Consider the following 19,205-nt stretch of genomic DNA (forward strand, 5'->3'; position numbering starts at 1 on the left):
GGATATCATTTGCAGATGCAATTTTAGAAAAAAACCTCAATACCCTATATTTTGCAAATAAATAAAAAGAAGCTCAATACCCTATATTTTTGGAAATTTTAAGGAGTACAAGAAAATGTAAACATGATGCAATTTCAGAAGAAAGCTCATTACACATGTTGAGTGAACAGAGGTTAGTAGTTGAACACTCAATCCTCTAACACTAGAATCCCTATAGAAACAGAGTGACATGTTATTTGATAATTAGGTACAGATATTTTTAGGGCAGATGTTTAATAGTAACATAGGTTGAAGGTGACATGGAACTATCTTAATGCTGGCTAAAAGAAACTTTTAGCTAGTTCCAATTAGGAATTTGGTTTCTTGACTATGACTTAGTCTTGTCCTTGAAAAGAACAGCAAAATAAGATGAGGACCAGAGGGGCATTACCAAATTTGCAGGCCAATCAATGCAACCATAGACAAAAAAAAAAAAATAGAGATATAGCATATTAACTGTATGAGTTTTTCAGCATCTTACATGTTCATCAGCTTCACTGAGCTGTACTGCTGTGAATAGTATGAGTTTTTCAGCATTTGTACCAAACATTACTGCATACATTGAGCTTGTTCCATTGTCAATGATAATTCCAATATGGCATCTAGGATATGATGGCAGTGAATAATGGTTAAATATTGAAGTAAAACAAAACTATTAGTGAGAACACTATTGTAAATTTGCATGCCTTGTTTACCTGGCTTCAACAACACTTTCTTCTTTACAAGATAGACATTTGAAAATCCATTCCAAATTAGCATCTACCGCCTTTTGACAGTTACTACATGTAGCATACTAGAAAGATCGCTTCTCAGCTGCCAAAGAAGTATTTCCTCATATCCAGGTAGTCTTGACCTATAGTTTGTATTGTATTAGATGCAAAGTTAAGTAATTCACTTTTCACTAATGTAAAAGGTAAGAAAATAGTATAAGTGAGTTGTTGAAATGACCGTACTTATATTTTTCAGTATGCTCACTGCATTCTCAATACTAATGATATCATTATTTTTAGGTGGAGGCAACAATTTGGTTAAGTCTTTGTAACTGGCTTCCTCAATTAGTTGTGCAATTTCCTATCGATTCTAATCATACATGTGAATATAAATATGACATGTTAATTATGAAACATGATATGCTTACCATTGCCTTAACGTAGTGATTTGAGGAGTTGGTGAATTCACTAGCAGACAACTTGCAAGCCTTGTTTTTAGAAACAGATCTAAGAAAGTAGTACATAATTAGCTCATTGAAATTGAAGTATGGTAGGCAAAGCAGTAATAATTTCTTGAGTAATGGGAGCTGCAAATTATAGTTAAAAGTAGTTACTTTGACTCTCATAACTATGATGATGTTGTTGTTTGCGATAGTGTTTGCAAGCTATGCACCTTCATTTGCTTCAAATTCGTTTCATAGAGTAAGGAGCATTGGTCTTTTTCTAAAAAGCAATAAATATGATAAAAATCAAAGAATGTAGCATGTTTATCTAGTGAATTGAAAGTATATTCTTATGTTCCAGTTGGCTTACTCTTGATTACTAACAACCAAGTCTCTAGTCGTTGAATCAAGACCCCGTTCCCCTGAAGGAAAAGCATGCACGACAATAGCCTGGATATCTATTATTCAAAAGAATATTTCAATTTAAGGATAAGCTGAAGATAACAAAAGGAATACATTTGGATTATCTAAGATAAAGCATGAACTTTGTAAATTTTCTGTGTTAGCAAATCTAAATAGGTTTTCAAACTCTGTGAGCTCAAAGTGACGCGGAATAACTGGTGGAACCTGCTCCACATACTCCTCAACCAATGTTCTGTTATGGATTACCCAAGAATATGGGTAGTCACTGAACTTATACCTTGATTCTGCTTTGCGAAGAGCTGCACTGGATATATAGCATCTCCTGAATAGCATCAACATGGCAACAAAAAATTGGATATCATTGCCATAGATGACTGCTGAAACCTTTGTTCCCTGTTGCATCATAAAGAAGAATAGCTGTAAATCTGTAAAATAGTCAAAGATATATGTAAAAATTGAAGAAATATCTTTGTTTTTTTGTTACCTCAGAATCTGTAAGAAGGAAACGGTGGTAGTTCACAGGCCTTGCTCCTTGACTCAATTGAACATGTCCTATCTCAACAACTTGAGCTAGTACTGTCCATCCTTTTACTCCTTCAATGACCTCATTCACTGGAAGGTAGCGTCTCGCCATTCTTATCTATAAATTGTAGAAATAGATAAATTTAATTCTAAATATAGACTACAATTATGATAGAATTAATTAAAGATTGAAGAAACAGCAGAAGAATGTTCATTTACTTGATAGCTAATTGAGAAGCTTCAAGAACTTCTCTATATACAATATTTTTTGTTTGATTTATTCTAGATTCGTTAAAAAATAGAGGCTTAATGAGTAACTTAAATTGTGAAGCTGTTCTTGCACGTGATAACACCACAAAAAGTTGGCCATGAGAGAACACAGATTCTCTTAAATAAATACCTACAAAATCTAACGTTTGTCCTTGAGCTTTGTTAATTGTCATTGCAAAGCACAAACAGATTGGAACTGAGTTCACTTATTTGGGATAGGGTATTGCTCATCAGTGGGAGGTTTTAATGGAATTCTATGGATGAAGACATCTTTTCCAGTAAAATCACCTACAACTATTTGAGCATGAATAACATTTCAACTCAAATTTCTACATATTAGTCCTGTCCCATTACAAAGGCCTTCAGTGGAATCTAAATTTCTAAGCAAGATTATTGGTGCATTAACCTTCAAGATCAGCCTATGTGGTGGAAGTTCATTTGGGGAAAGAGAATTCAAAAAGTCCTCATATTGTCCTTGATGATTTGGATTTAAGGTTTCATCAAAATTGAGATATTCTACTACTTCACCTGAAAATTTGCTAATAAGAATGTCATTCACCTCATCAACAAAATTATTTTTTGTGGACAGAATTGCTTGATTGACTGGAGCTTTAGCATCTAATGATCCAGTCATGATATTGGGGTACACTAAATTTATCAAATTATCTAGTGCAGAATCATCCTCACTATTTTCAAGCAAAATTGAAGAAGAAATCTTTATGTAGCTATCATCTTGATTTTTTCAGTTCCATTACCAACTCTCAATAAATAATTAGTAAATGAGGGGTCCAATCAAGCCCTCATATTCTCTGTTAACAACAATTTTTTGAGAAAAGGCCATAGATGAGAATTTATTATGCAAGCATTAATAGTCTCAGATTGCTTTCCTCTACGAACAACGGCAATGTTTGTCTAAAGTCGCCACCAAAGACGACAACTTTTCCACCAAATATTTTTGATGAGTTCATAAGAACTTGCAATAGATCATTCAATGCTTCAATTGCAGACATAGGAGCCTCATTCCAAATAATCAGTTTGGATTCTCCAATCATTACTGTCAGGTTGCTTTGTTTGCTAACTTTACATTCTCTGCTTTCTGAAAGATCAATTGGGATTTTAAATCGTGAATGGACAATCCTACCTCCTGGTAGTATAGAAGTAGCAATTCCTGAAGTGATCATTGCTAGTGCTAAATACCATTTAGACCTTACATCAGCTAGCAACGCCCTATAAAGAAACGATTTTCCAGTGCCTCCAAGGCCATCTACAAAAAAGGCCCTGTTTTTGTTCTCATATATGAGGTGAGATATGACCTCAAATGCATGCCTTTGTTTTTCATTAAACAAAGTAATTGCATTCAGATCTTTTTCATGAACTGTTATACTTCTTTCAGCTAATAGTTCTCTTGTTTGGTTCTCAACATCAAAGAATGATAAATCATTTGGAACCAATCCAAATGAAGCTATGCTTTTTCCCATTGATTCAAGAAAATCACTTATTTGTGCAGTATCATTTTCCTAACCTCTCTAGGAGACAAATTTGAACACCTTAGAAAATCTTTCGACATTACAGTCTCAAATTTTAACCATAATTGTCTTTGATTTTTAGGACAAGAATATACCAAAAGGGTTGCAAAAAGTTTTCTCAATTCATAAGGCATATGAAAGAGAGAAGCCTCTTCAAGACAATGTTCTTGACTGTTATCATCTTGAAGCAACTCTCTTAAAAGTGCTACTTCACGAAAGGTTCTAACTTGTACTTTGTTATAAGTCTTCAAGTTTTTGAAGGACTTCGGAGCACGGACTTTTGTTAAAAAAAGCCTAAGGTAGTACCTTTCTCCTTCAGTCGGATGAACTAAATTTATTTTCCAATGTTTCTCATCAGAAAGTCAAACAAAATGGTCTGAAAATTCAGAATATGTACAATTCAGTGTCTGAGCCTCTGAATTTGTTCTATTCATGTAGAAGAATTTAGTGAGCATTGTCTTTTTGTTTTTTCGATTGCTCATAACATTGGTGAGATTTTGATGCTTTTTGAAACTTACATGCTGATAATTTTCTAGGTGAAGCTGCAAATGAATTACTGCAGGTTTTATTTTGCCCATAGTAAAACGAAAAAGTCTCAATCCCGCCTCAAGTGGTGAGACCCAGCGAGCTGCCCGATACAGCTAGATTTCATCAATATGGCTATTTGGATTATCGGAATTAACATACAAACTGATTCTATCATGTCCTTTACAAATGTATTTATAGATGTATTTAACAGCCTAAATTGTTGAACAAATCTCAACATTAATGTGACAATCAAATTTAGCAAGTAAATAGGCATTATAGGGAACAACCCATCTATTATCCGAGTGATGTTGTCTAACTTTGACTCTAACACCATTATTATTTCGCCTGTATACTAGATAAGAATTAATAGTCTGGGTTGTTTTCTCACAAAAATCCTTTGGAAAGGAATGCCTACACTTGTCATTCTTAGTCATACAAACACTTGATGGATTTAAAACACTGCATGGACCATGCATCATGCATTTTTTAACCATTCTATATAAAGTGTGAGTATTTCACTTTGTCTGGAATCTCGGCGCTCACAATCTTATCATAGTCTTCAGGTTTGAACATTTTATGTTGAGATTTCAAAATTAAGAGGAAGTGTGCATGTGGCAAGCCTTTTTTTTGAAACTCTATAACATATGTATAGGTTGCCACTTCACCAAAAATATTTTTCTTAAGGATTTCATTTTTTAATTCTTCAAGTTTAGCATGAAAGACTTTTACAATTAAATCAGGATGATTCTGTGCTTCTTCTTTTTTAATTAGGTGTTCTTTTATTTCTAGCCAATTAGGATTGCAATTTATGGTCAAGAAGATATCCGATTTGCCACATTTTTGGACCAAGGTCATTGCATCTATGTATTTCCTTCTCATATTTCTTGGACCTCCAATAAAGCTTGCTAGTAAAAAAATTCTCTGACCATTTGCTGCCTGTGTTTCACCAGTAGCCACAGAGTCTTGTATTCCTTGCAAAAACTCTCTTCTTATTTCCTCTTGTAATGATCTAAAAAAATCTAGTCTTTGAGATTCAAGCTTAACATTCATATCCACTATAAATTGCTGAGTTAATCTACCAAAATGAAGCAAAAAAGACTCATCATTATCCCTTATTTGAAACTTATAAACATAATACTCTCTAACGGAAATAAAATTTGGATCATTATCAATCTTCACCATTGCTGGTAGACAAATTACAGAATAATTAATTAATTTACTATGCTAAACTAAACTACAAATAGATGAATAAGATTGGCTGCACTTACCATCTTGTTCCATCTGTAATAGTTCTTCAGCAATGGTAGCAAGCATTGGGGAAATCAAACTTTTAGAATTCTTATTTCGAGTCTTTTCCTTGTGGATCTTTTTTTCCTTTTTTTGGATTCCTTGATGCCAACTAAGTTCACCAAGAGGAAAAAGAAGAGGATACTGCAAGGGGTCATAACAGCCATAGGAATATTCTATACCATGACCACCATGAGTATGGACGTGAATATCTCTCCAGCTTGTTTCCCCATTTTCTTCTCCTTCAACCCATAATGCAGCAACTTGGGAGACCGTAGGTTTGTTAAATACCCTTTGGTCTACACCAAGCAGCGTTCTCATGACAATACGATAAGTATCAAGGTTATGAACCTCTCTTAAACCATGAAAAAATCGAGCATATGGATTGTGTTCAAGGACATTCATGACCTTTTGGATAATACTTTCTCTTAGCCTCGGACATGGATTTAAACAATTTGTCAACTCATTTTCAGTATCATGAAAATATAGCTGCAAATTTTTTGAGGCCTCTAGGTCACTAATGAAGTGATAAACTTGCCTCTGAATCCTAAATGTATAGACACCTTTACTTCTCTTCGCTAGATTCTTGTCAAACTTAACTCCAAAAGAAGTGATAGCAAAAATGTTGTTTATTGTTCTTATACATATTCTAAATAATTTTGCCTCTTCTGAAGATGAAGTTAATATCTCTTTTAAAGGAGCTGGAATTGGATTGCTAGCTAATACTATCTCCATTAGAACAGCAAAAGTTGGCTGTTTCATGGAAAAATTTTTGCACCATAATGTGGGCAATTTGGTTGTTTTGGAAGAATGCTTGCCGCACCTGGAATGCAATCTAACAGGTCTCGCCCTTTTTTTTGAACTATTTCTATCATCAATAAAAGATAGATTCTAAATGACTTAGCTTGTTTAATAAACAATAAAAGAATATAAAATACCCAAGTCATTTAACAATGTAAATGTTAAAAGACCTGCACATTTTCTCTTTGTTTTTCCTTGATTTTGCTCAAGTATTCCTGTAAAGTAGAGTCCAATATCAACCACTTGAATTAGATAAACTAAAGTAATTGAAAAAAAAATGGTTTTGAGTATTCAATTTAAAGCTAAAAATGTTTGTTGTCATGTTAATGTGAAAGGTTTATATATTTTAAAAAATAGAAAAATTTATATGATACATGAAAATGGGTTTAAATTCATGCATTTAGAACAAATAATTTATAGTAGAAAAAGTAAAAATTAAATTTTAAAAAATGAAAAAAAATCACTATTTTAAAGAAAAGGAAGAAGCTAGTTAGACTGTTCTAAGTAGATAGAAAAAGTTTTGAAGATATATAAAACAGTCACTTGATGGGAAGGACTATATTAATAACCAGTGCTATATTAAATACCTGAAAATCAGGACTCGTTTGATTGTAATCGGCGAACAACCTGATTAGACTGATTAAAAATCTCAACAACCTCAGGATTATGCTGTTTGGTTGTACTTATGAGAAGTTGCAAACTCTCAGATCCTATATTCTATGCTTGTTCGAACTAATTGTGCTTAGTTTTTTCAATGTCATCTTAAGCACTCTCTCTTTCTGTCAATTTCTGTAGGTGGAAGATTCACCTATTGAAAACTCCAATGGAACAGACATACATGAGTGCAAGCTATTCAAGTCTGCATTTGGTAGCGACAATGTGCTGACAAAATCTGGTATTAGAGGCTAAACAAATTTAGAGACATTTGGAAGAGGCCCTATAATCTGTGATCTCATACATTCTTGTTGACTTGAATGGTTTTTCTGAGATATCTGAACTTTCAATGTAAGAGCTTTCTCTTTCTGATGATGTCTCAAAGTTACGCTTTGGCTATTTGCAAACTCAAATGACGCATCCATACCAGTTTGCGTACTATTTGAATTTACATCGAATAAAGACAACCTAGAAAGAGACTGAAAAATAGAAGGCTCTGTCACAATCTTAGCAAAGTCTACATTCTGATTTTCTAAAGAACCTACCTCTAAAATTTGGTTTGTCTAAGATGCTTTGGCCTGTGATCTCACACTCATTTGTGTGGGATAGTTTGTCAGGTTGGAAATTTGCCTCCCTGTAAACTGGAATAGTGCAGGCATACACACTTGCAGATTGCTCAAATTTATAGGTGGCAAAGGAGATGCAATAGCAAAAGCCAAAGTTTCTACACTTTGACGTTTTATTGCTCTATCTAATCGTTTCTTTTTCCATCTACGAATTGCATCTTTTCTACAATCCTTTTTCCTCATCATTTGACCCACATCAAATTGAGAAATCACAGTAGGAACATTATTAGAATTTTCTTTGATCACAGAGTCCATGACAAAAATAGAAGACTATTAACCAAGACTTTCGATATAAAATAGACATTCATGCTCATCATGTCAAGGCTTTTACTCAGGATAGAAAGAAAACCATTAACTATATCATGTATCTTACAATCATGTAGAAATGAAACAGATAGCAATTAATATGATTGAAGCTTAAAACTCTTTAACATGAGACATGCAGCTTGTAATATAATCAATAGCAGAACAAAATCCAAATCCTTTAGAAAAAAAAAGCAACACAAAATTTAGTTTCTTAGACAAACCTGAGAATTGAATATACCAACTTGTTGGAGCAAAAGGTATACACCAAATAGAATAGCCAGCTTGAGTTGAAGAAACAGGTTGACATTTGATAAGCACAGGCAAAAGAAATGCAAAATCAGTATAAGAAAAGGAAAAATAAAAATTTACAATGAAAAAGAAAACTGAAGAATTACAGTAACAATGCTTGACACCATTGTCATAACTCCATAAAACTTATTGTTTAGTTATCATCTAGAAGTATAAAAATATGTTTCAAGTAAAGTAAGGACATTGTCAGATGAAAATCAACCAAATTAATAAATGATGGTCTTATAACCTTCATTATTGATCCGTTTACTATTTTGTTAAGCTTTACTGTTACAAAAAACGTAGCCAAATCATTTGAGGCTAAAACATTGTTTAGATATGTTATTTACTAATATTGTCATTTAATGGTGAAAACCAGAAAGAAATTTGATCCTATAAGGTTATGAAGACATGTCTATTTGTGGTAGAAGTGAGTAGAAGTGATAGTTTCCAGATTTAGAGACTCTGAGGTCAGCCTATTTATGAACCACTAACATATCTTTAGTGACAATTTTAGTCTTCATTGTTGATATGAAGTCAACGTGGCCATGGTCTCCTATCTCCTTGTACATGGTTGAAGTTGCAGCTGTTTCCTAAGTTACTATAATACGTGGCTTCTACATGGAGATTTAGTTAATCAATAAGTAGACTACAACTTTGTTTTTTAAGGAGAGGCTAAAGAAAAAGTGCAATGGAAAATAATTAAGTGTACAGGTTCTTCATGGATCATAATCTTAAGTGACTATAGTTTCTGTAGTAGTATTTTTGATTCATGACACATGTAGTTTTTGCACCATAACCTACCAAAATTTGATTTACACAAAATTTCTTGCAAGGGAACGAAAATTTGACAACAAACATTGAATCTTGATTCAGTGATAACGGTAAAGAGCAAAAGACCATATGTTTTAGGAAGGAAAAAAAAGACCATAATTAATGCATGATTGTCAATGATTTATTGAAGCCCTAACCATTGTACTTTTATTTTGATAGTATACATAAAAAGAACTAAACAAATGCTATAAGCAATAACCTAATATGTTACTTCTTGAGCAGTAGCAATCTAGCAGGTGAATGACCTTTTTTGGCTTTAGTGTAAGAAATGCATGCAATTTCAAAGTCATTGAATTTAAGTAATTGATTCATCCACCTGTAGTGAACAAAAAAGATTTAATCAAATACTTTAATATTCTTTATCTGTGTTGTGATTAGCTCACAAGTCAAACAACCCTTTCCTTTTGCTTGCTTGTCTTACATGTTTACCTTGATCTAACTTGCCTGCGTCTGGTTTCATTCTAGAACAACATTAATTTACTTTAAGGTCTTGAAATGGTATAGATCAATATAATATGAACACATTACATAAAATATTATACAAAGTACATAAGCTAAGAATTAACATACTTATATTTTTGCTACCAAGCTTGCTGTCCACAAAACATTGTAATATGCTTGATATTATAAAACACTAAAGAGTTTTCAGATTTTCTCTACTTCCGTGTCAATTTCTCTAGGAACATTGAATACTTTATCCAAGTAAATAAATGTGATCACCTTTTGATATTGTGAGTATGATATTATGGACAAATACTTAATTCTTTATAGTAGCTGGATTCCATGAATGCTATATGATCTATGCCATGAAATGCATAGGATGAGTAAAATGACTCAACTCTAAAGTTGAGAAGCTACCCGAGAAGTATTTATCTTCTTTATCTTTTAGGTTTATTTTTATCTTTTCACAAATTTTACATAGAAATGTGGACAAAAATCTTCTTTGTCGACATATTGCAATCGCTTACTAATAATCAAGCAAAAGCATCGTCCCTTTTTTTTTGAGAAAAACAAAAGTATCAAATCCAATGGCTTAAATAAAGTCAAGAGCTCGATATCAATGCCAAGAAGTGAACTTTATCTAAATGAAATTGAAAATCAAAATATCTAAGCTTCTAAATTGACCGAAAATGAAACCCAGAAAGCTAATTGAGCAGCAAACCCCAAACACCATTGGAAAAGGAGCAAAAAAAGAATGTAACCAATGCAAATTAAATAGGAAAAAGAAAAGAAGAATAAACCTGATTAAGTGAAGTACTAAATTGAATTGTTCTGAGTCCGAATTCTTGAAATAGAGTATGGGGAAAGTTCAGTGATTGTTGATTCGGGGGAAGAGGGCTCGTTGGTTGTCCGAAAAGAGAGAAGTAAAAGGGATGATTTGATGAGTAGTTTGGAATACTATCATCAAAATCACCAACCAACTATAATCATATTGTTGATTTGGTGAGTGTACCCAAGATAGATTACTTTCTATTTTTATCTCTTACCATCTCAGCACCTATTTTTATCTATTATTTCTATAGATTGCTTTTTTTTTTATATATATATCTTACAATCTCAGTACCTATTTTTAACTCTTATTTTTATAGATTGCTCTCTATTCTATCTGTCCATTGGTTTGTATCTCTTTTATCTTTTTCAAATGTCCAGATACACCCAAGATTGTATTATGAAATATTACTTGCAAATAGAATACTTAATGCTTAATGCATTCCTAGATATACTTGAGTTGATAGCATCTATCTGTCCATTAGTTTGTAACTCTTTTTCTTTACCAAACATCCAAATATATCTAAGTTGATATCATCCATCGGTCCATAAGTTTGTATCTCTTTATCTTGACCAAATTTTCACATCTTATTAACAACCATATGGTTTGTTATTAGTATGCAATTTTATCTATGGAGATGCAAGTAGCAAAATCCATTGTCTCACATGTAGAAAAATGAGTCACTAGTGTCTTGTCATCCAACAATTTCTTCCATGCAAATGCAAGACTTAATGTCACAGCCAGGGTAAACCTTCTCGAACTCCAACAACAATAACAGTTAATCCTGTTTCACAATAATTTAAAAGTGTAATGGCATCACTGGAATTCCATTTCATGAATTCATATGAATAGCTTTCTCTACTAGAAATCTGGCTAGCTGCACCATAATAGTTAATATATAGAAAATCTCATTCCTATTTTTCAAGAAATTGACAGGTGCCGAACCTGTGCAATAATAATTACTAAAAAGTCCTAATTACCACCTCAATTAAATAATTATAGAACATATCCAAATACTGGAGCAGGGACCCTAAGTGTGCAATGGGTTACTTGATTCACCCTGTTTCCGAAGAGTTTACTTGATCCGATATACTGGATTTGTCTATAAAAATACTAATTTTGCGTACAATGGCAAGTAGGGTCGATTCCACAGGGAGCAGGTAGGAAATTATTTCTTTCCAAATTAGTAGAACGAAATTGGGGGATTTTCAATAGGAGGCAAATAACAATAAAATAAAATAAGACAAATAAAATTCAAAACTAACTCACAAAGCACAATTCAGTAGAAATAGCAATTAATAAAAGTTCTACCCAAAGGATCAACTGCTCAGGCACGGTCCAATTAAATGCTCATCGATGCAAAGATATTTCACCCATTTATCACTAGGTTGGTTATAGCCATCAATAAGCTCTGATAACCAGCTCTTCCTTACTTTTTCGACAGTCAAGGTACGACCATTGACTGCTTCCCTAACCAGATAACAACCCTAGGTACGACCATAGGAATTTAATTACCCAATTGCATTAAAACTAGAAGAACCCAACCCTAACCAATAAACACGCTAAGAGGGTTTATTTAAATTAGATCTTGTGTTTCCCCATCATAAAGCCAATTATGGTGGTCGCCACGGGGTGCTAACTAAATGAACAATTACGGATTCTATTTAATTAACGTGGCAGTAGGCTATTAAATTAAATCAAATACCCGGCCGTTGATATTCAATTAATCAAATACCCATGAACAATTAATTCAGGAAACGCACGAATAGCAATAAAATGGAAGAAATAATGAAATTCGATTAGATCTCACAGATATTATGGACCGCGCCTTTGCGTCAACCTTTGGGTAGAGGAGGAAATTAGCCGCTCCTCATCGTGTCAATCCCACGTGATTTAATTGAATTCATTCGATTATTTGTCGAAGAATTGGGGTCGCAATCACAAAGTAGAAAATCAATGCGAATTGTCTAAAGCAAGAGTAACAACTCAGGAGTCAAGCCGTACAAGACGAAAGCTAAAAGAAAGAAGAAAATCGTCTGATTGAAAAAGGAGAAAAAGAAAACTCCAAACTAATCTAATTGTCGCCGACGGAGAGCAAAAGATTAAAATAAAAAGCGTCTGACTTCTGAAGCTAAGCTAGGGTCCCCCCTGATTCTGAATCTCCCTTTTCTTTTTATATGTAGCGCCGCCCAAGAGAAGTCAAGAAGAAAACAACGTCTGGCCCTTTCTTTTCTTTTTAATTGAAGCCATTCTTTTAGCCAAGTCACGTCTGACCCAATTGATTGAAACAAAAGCTAGCTTTTGGAGTTTTAATCCCATGCTCCTCGCGGTCCACGTGGACCGCAGTCCGGCTTTCGGTTTCGTCCACCTTCTAAGGCGTGGCCACGCCTTGGAACGGGAAGTCTTCTGAAAATTCACCCCGCGAGATCATTTTTCATGCCTACCACCTACAATTCACACAAATATCGAATATGAGTGAAATTCCAATTCTTAGTACCGAGAATAGCCAAAATTAGGACAAAATAATAGTGCAAAATACGCCAAATAACCGTTCTATCAAATCCCCCCACACCTAGACAATGCTTGCCCTCAAGCATTTCGGAGCTCAAAAGTACAACCAACAGAGCAGATGTCATGTAATAGTCTATACAAACACAAGCATCTAGGGTCCCTGACAATATCACCAAAAGTAGAACACACCGGACATGTTGTAATTCGAAGAATCTATATGAATACTAGGAACGCTCAATTCAACATCACGGAATGTCATTACCATAGGCTTGCACATTTATCACATCTCCACCACTTAAAAGTGAATCGAACACATAAATCAAAGGGACTTTAATAGGGTTGTAATGGGGCTCAGATGAAAAGCGGGTTAAGAAGGTATAGATAGGGGGTAAAGTGTCAAGAGAGTGTCCGAAACCCACCAATAACCACAGTGCTTTACCGGGGGAGTTTCACTAATAAGGCAGTTCCCATTTCCTGTACACACTGTACAAATGCCCAAAATATTTATTTTTTTTTTTTACGAACTGCTCACAAGGCGTGGGCACGTCTTGTAGCCCTTAGTCCTCTGGTCACGAAGGCTTCTTCAGGATTTTTTTTTTTTAATACGGGAAAACCTTTGCAAGGCGTGGGCACGCCCTGTAAGCCGAGATCCTCTGGTCAGTGGCCTTTTCCAATTTCTCCCCCTTGATAGAAGGATAACATCATATAGCACCTAATCTAAAAGCACTTGCAACCCCAAATTTGTTTGCTTTGCACAGATGATGGAATTCAGGCATCCCTTGACAACACAGGGGTAAACAAGAAAGTTTAAAGAGGTATTGGGTTAACAAACACGGATAATAACCAGAAACGAAGGACAAAAGCTCAAATTGGTTCACTACTGGGAGACAAGATGAGGGCTTGATTTTTTAGATAGCTAAAGATGGTTAGATCCTAAATGCCCTTATCATTTCAAATGCATCCAATTCAACAAAAATGTGGCCTTGACATGTATACACTAGCAAGTTCTAGAATGCCAATACCATGTGTGATACCCACTCAATCAAACAAAATAGAGCAAATAAGAATAATATGCTCAAGCAAGGCTCAAAAGCTCCCCCAAAAGTTACAAGAATGGGTCAATTCCAGCATATTCAACATTCAACGACACTGCCAAGGGAAACAAAATGCACAGCTAGTATATTCGACCACATACCCACTCATTTTGATTGTATCATTCATCACAGCAACATGCCCTAATACTAACAAGCATAGAAATAGGCAAAAAGCTGCCTAACTACAATGTTTTATTTTTTTTTTCATTTTGTTTTTGTTTTTGTTTTGTTTTTGTTTTTTTTTTAGTAACAAAGAAAGAAAAAAAAAATAATAATAATGGAAGCCATTAATCCCCCCACACCTAAAACCTACATTGTGCTCAATGTAGAAAAGACAAATGAAGTATTAGGGGAAAAGAAAAGGAACTTCCCTGACCACCGGGGAGAGAAAGTGAGACACTAAGGCGGAGGAGGTGAGACGGCTGCGTGCACAAGGTGGTGTGGTGGCGGCGGACGTAACACCAACAGGAAGGAGAAGACTGAAGTTTCTTTTTCGGAAGGGTTGGAAGGCGTGAGCACGCCTTAGAAGTTATAGTCGTCTGACCGTCAATTCCAAAACTCCATTCCTTAGGTGTGATGACCTAGCGTGGGCATGTCTACCTGTCAACTTCCTGTCACAAAATAGCAATCCACTAAATGACACTAACACTTAACAAAAACTTCAAAAATATAAGAAAACTAAAACAAAAGAATCCTTGGGTTGCCTCCCAAGCAGCGCCTTTCTTTAATATCTTTGGCTAGACATAGCACCACTCTTTAGTCTGGATGTAATTGAATTTTCCTTGTAATTGGTGGCCCTCCTCCAGGATCCACATGGCCATTGAGTGCAACTTTTTTCCTAAATTTTCTCTCCATTTTTACCTCATGAATTGCTTTCATCCTATAGGACTTGTTCGCAGCAACCTTGGATTTACCCCTATAAGCAAACTTAGAAAATTCTTGCACAGAGGGATTAGTGGTATACATAGCAAACACAGAATGAGAGTTAACAGGATGTTTCATTGTATCAAAAATGTTAAAGTGGACTATTTCTCCATCAAATTTCATCGTGAGAGTACCCTTACTAACATCAATTTTAGTCTGGGCAGTACTCAAAAATGGTCTTCCTAATATAATGGGTGATGGATTTGTGGCACTTCTATCATCCATGTAAAGCACATAAAAATCAGCAGGAAAAATTAATCCATCTACTTGCACTAAAACATCCTCAACTATCCCATCCGGATAAGCACATGTACGATCAGCCAATTGAATTATTATCCCCGTTTCTTTTAAAGGTCCTAAATTTAGGGAATCATAGATTGACTTAGGCATCACATTAATAGAAGCTCCTAAATCTATCATGGCATTTTTGATACTAGAATGACCAATCTTACAGGGGATAGCAAACATACCTGGATCTCCGCATTTGGGTGGGAGTTTCCTTTGAAGTACAGCTGATACATTCTCTCCTACCATCACTCTTTCATCACCCCTTAGCTTTCTTTTGTTAACGCACAAATCTTTCAAGAACTTTGCGTACTTGGGTACCTGCTTGATCGCGTCCAATAGGGGGATGTTTACTTGAACTTTGCGGAACACATCCAAGATTTTTTTTCCCTTTTCTGCCCTCTTTGTCTTTTCCAACCTGCAAGGAAAAGGAGTTATATTAGATTTAATAGGGATCGAAGGAATAGATGTTACCTTAGACTCTTCGCGAATGCGCCCTTCCTCTTCAATCTCCTTTTCTATCTCCTCCTCACTTTTGCTTTTCGAATTTACCACTTTAGGTCCATCCACCTCTTTGCCACTCCTTAATGTCATGGCACTTACATTCCTGGGATTTGCCTCGGGTTGTGATGGCAATTTCCCATAAACGTGGGACTTCAGGCGGTTAATGGCAGTTGCCATTTGACTCATTCGAATCTCCATGTCCTTCATGCCTGCTTTGGTGTCCTGTTGGAACTGAGTGGTGGTCGTGACAAGTTGAGTGGTAGTGTTGGCCAAACTCTTGACAATTTCTTCCAAAGAACTCCCTGAGGTTGAGGACGAGGGTTCAGACTTATGTTGCCAAGGTTGCTGAAATCCTGGAGGCCGATTGGAGAATGCATTTTGTAGCCTACTACCATAGCTGAGATTGGGGTGATCTCTCCAACCCGGATTGTACGTGTTGGAATACGGATCGTATTGCCTACGAGGCGCGGGCACGCCTCCAGTCATGTTCACTTGCTCAGCCCCATCCTCTTGCAATATAGGGCATGAGTCAGTATGGTGGCCCATATTTGTGCAGATTCCACAGGCCTTTACTTGGGGCACATTTCCCACCACTAATTGTCGAACAACGGATGTTAGCTCCGATATCTGCTGCTGGAGGGATGACGTCTCCACCTCATTGACTCTACGGGGAGGGTTGCTCTCACGTAAGCCAAATTGCTGGGAGTTCTCTGCCATGGCTTCGATGAGCTCCCACGCTTCCCTCGGTGTCTTGTTTGCAAGTGCTCCCCCACTCGCAGCATCAATGATACTCCTATCTGTTGGTTGGAGCCCTTCATAGAAGTATTGGATTAATAGTTGCTCACTAATTTGATGCTGCGGGCATCTAGTGCACAACTTGTTAAACCTTTCCCAGTATTCATACAAGGACTCACCGGGATATTGTTTAATGCCGCAGATCTCCTTCTTCAAACTCGCAGCCCGGGATGCAGGGAAGAATTTTTCCAAAAACTTCTTTTTCAACTGTGCCCATGTGGTAATGCTACCTGCTGGTAGGTAGTACAACCAATCTTTAGCTGCATCCTTGAGAGAGAACGAAAAGACTCTCAGTCTAATTTGCTCTTCAGTGATCCCAGGAGGTTTCATACTAGAGCAAACCACCTCGAACTCCTTTACGTGCTTGTGGGGTTCTTCGCCAGAGAGACCATGGAAAGAAGGTAAGAGTTGAATCAACCCCGACTTCAGTTCGAAAGCAGTATTCTCAGCCAAGGCGGGGAATGTGATGCATAACGGCTGGTGAGTCAACTCCGGGGCGGCCAGCTCCCTCAATGTTTGGGTGTTGGCCATGCTTACTTCGTCTTCCGCTAACTCGTTTGCAGTAAATAAGTGCCCTCCTTTTTGCCTCTTGGTCTCTTGCCTCCGCCTACGCGCTGCCTTCTCAACCTCAGGGTCGTATACTAATTCACCTGTGCGAGAAAAACAGGGCATAAACTAGCAAAAATACCAAGAAGAACAGAATAAAATAAAAATAAAAATAAAAACTGAATTTGAAAAGAAACAAATAATCCAAACGCCAGCTCCCCGGCAACGGCGCCAGAAATTGACAGGTGCCGAACCTGTGCAATAATAATTACTAAAAAGTTCTAATTACCACCTCAATTAAATAATTATAGAACAAATCCAAGTACTGGAGCAGGGACCCTAGGTGTGCAATGGGTTACTTGATTCATCCTGTTCCCGAAGAGTTTGCTTGATCCGATATACTGGATTTGTCTATAAAAATACTAATTTTGCGTACAATGGCAAGTAGGGTCGATTCCACAGGGAGCAGGTAGGAAATTATTTCTTTCCAAATTAGTAGAACGAAATTGGGGGATTTTCAATAGGAGGCAAATAACAATAAAATAAAATAAGACAAATAAAATTCAAAACTAACTCACAAAGCACAATTCACTAGAAATAGCAATTAATAAAAGTTTTACCCAAAGGATCAACTGCTCAGGCACAGTCCAATTAAATGCTCATCGATGCAAAGATATTTCACCCATTTATCACTAGGTTGGTTATAGCCATCAATAAGCTCTGACAACCAGCTCTTCCTTACTTTTTCGACAGTCAAGGTACGACCATTGATTGCTTCCCTAACCAGATAACAACCCTAGGTACGACCATAGGAATTTAATTACCCAATTGCATTAAAACTAGAAGAACCCAACTCTAACCAATAAACACGCTAAGAGGGTTTATTTAAATTAGATCTTGTGTTTCCCCATCATAAAGCCAATTATGGTGGTCGCCACGGGGTGCTAACTAAATGAACAATTACGGATTCTATTTAATTAACGTGGCAGTAGACTATTAAATTAAATCAAATACCCGGCCGTTGATATTCAATTAATCAAATACCCATGAACAATTAATTCAGGAAACGCACGAATAGCAATAAAATGGAAGAAATAATGAAATTCGATTAGATCTCACAGATATTATGGACCGCGCCTTTGCGTCAACCTTTGGGTAGAGGAGGAAATTAGCCGCTCTTCATCGTGTCAATCCCGCGTGATTTAATTGAATTCATTCGATTATTTGTCGAAGAATTGGGGTCGCAATCACAAAGTAGAAAATCAATGCGAATTGTCTCAAGCAAGAGTAACAACTCAGGAGTCAAGCCGTACAAGACGAAAGCTAAAAGAAAGAAGAAAATCGTCTGATTGAAAAAGGAGAAAAAGAAAGCTCCAAACTAATCTAATTGTCGCCGACGGAGAGCAAAAGATTAAAATAAAAAGCGTCTGACTTCTGAAGCTAAGCTAGGGTCCCCCCTGATTCTGAATCTCCTTTTTCTTTTTATATGTAGCGCCGCCCAAGAGAAGTCAAGAAGAAAACAACGTCTGGCCCTTTCTTTTCTTTTTAATTGAAGCCCTTCTTTTAGCCAAGTCACGTCTGACCCAATTGATTGAAACAAAAGCTAGCTTTTGGAGTTTTAATCCCATGCTCCTCGCGGTCCACGTGGACCGCAGTCCGGCTTTCGGTCTCGTCCACCTTCCAAGGCGTGGCCACGCCTTGGAACGGGAAGTCTTCTGGAAATTCACCCCGCGAGATCATTTTTCATGCCTACCACCTACAATTCACACAAATATCGAATATGAGTGAAATTCCAATTCTTAGTACCGAGAATAGCCAAAATTAGGACAAAATAACAGTGCAAAATACGCCAAATAACCGTTCTATCAATAGCTTTCTCTACTAGAAATCTGGCTAGCTGCACCATAATAGTTAATATATAGAAAATCTCATTCCTATTTTTCCAACTTCACTTGTATTAGGGTCTCATCTCATCCATTTTCACTCAGAGTCTCTGTCAACTTATCACATTGAATTCTT

The 19,205-nt window shown here is 36.1% G+C and overlaps 3 protein-coding genes and 1 non-coding gene across 6 annotated transcripts; 1 reads left to right on the top strand and 3 right to left on the bottom strand.

Moving 5' to 3' along the window:
* Nucleotides 1–243: 243 nt before the first annotated feature.
* LOC140016944 (uncharacterized) lies at nt 244–10,748 on the bottom strand. 3 transcript variants are annotated; one of them, XM_072071236.1, is made up of 7 exons: nt 10,499–10,748; nt 8,357–8,416; nt 2,100–2,255; nt 1,893–2,008; nt 1,178–1,256; nt 735–892; nt 244–641 (listed from the first exon to the last, which is right to left on the bottom strand). In XM_072071236.1, exons 3-6 carry the CDS (start codon nt 2,247–2,249, stop codon nt 872–874), a joined length of 366 nt encoding a protein of 121 aa, XP_071927337.1. In that variant the 5' UTR covers nt 2,250–2,255; nt 8,357–8,416; nt 10,499–10,748; the 3' UTR covers nt 244–641; nt 735–871. The 3 variants fall into 3 exon arrangements, with proteins under 3 accessions (XP_071927337.1, XP_071927338.1, XP_071927336.1); XM_072071237.1 differs by lacking the exons at nt 244–641; nt 735–892; nt 1,178–1,256 and adding an exon at nt 1,563–1,650; XM_072071235.1 differs by lacking the exons at nt 244–641; nt 735–892; nt 1,178–1,256 and having other exon boundaries at nt 1,563–2,008.
* Nucleotides 3,262–3,885, bottom strand: LOC113716051 (ATP-dependent DNA helicase PIF1-like). The gene has a single exon (XM_027240350.1). The coding sequence runs from the start codon at nt 3,883–3,885 to the stop codon at nt 3,262–3,264; it is 624 nt and encodes a 207-aa protein (XP_027096151.1).
* Nucleotides 10,749–14,888: 4,140 nt separating the features above from the next.
* Nucleotides 14,889–17,171, bottom strand: LOC140016555 (uncharacterized). Its single transcript, XM_072070100.1, has 2 exons — nt 15,816–17,171; nt 14,889–15,662 (listed from the first exon to the last, which is right to left on the bottom strand). Exons 1-2 carry the CDS (start codon nt 17,169–17,171, stop codon nt 14,889–14,891), a joined length of 2,130 nt encoding a protein of 709 aa, XP_071926201.1.
* LOC113717433 (small nucleolar RNA R71) lies at nt 16,693–16,799 on the top strand. Its single transcript, XR_003454364.2, has one exon. It is a non-coding gene; the product is annotated as a small nucleolar RNA R71 (small nucleolar RNA).
* Nucleotides 17,172–19,205: the final 2,034 nt, after the last annotated feature.

The sequence above is a fragment of the Coffea arabica genome, chromosome 11c (assembly GCF_036785885.1).
Source record: "Coffea arabica cultivar ET-39 chromosome 11c, Coffea Arabica ET-39 HiFi, whole genome shotgun sequence".
Taxonomy (NCBI): Eukaryota; Viridiplantae; Streptophyta; class Magnoliopsida; order Gentianales; family Rubiaceae; genus Coffea; species Coffea arabica.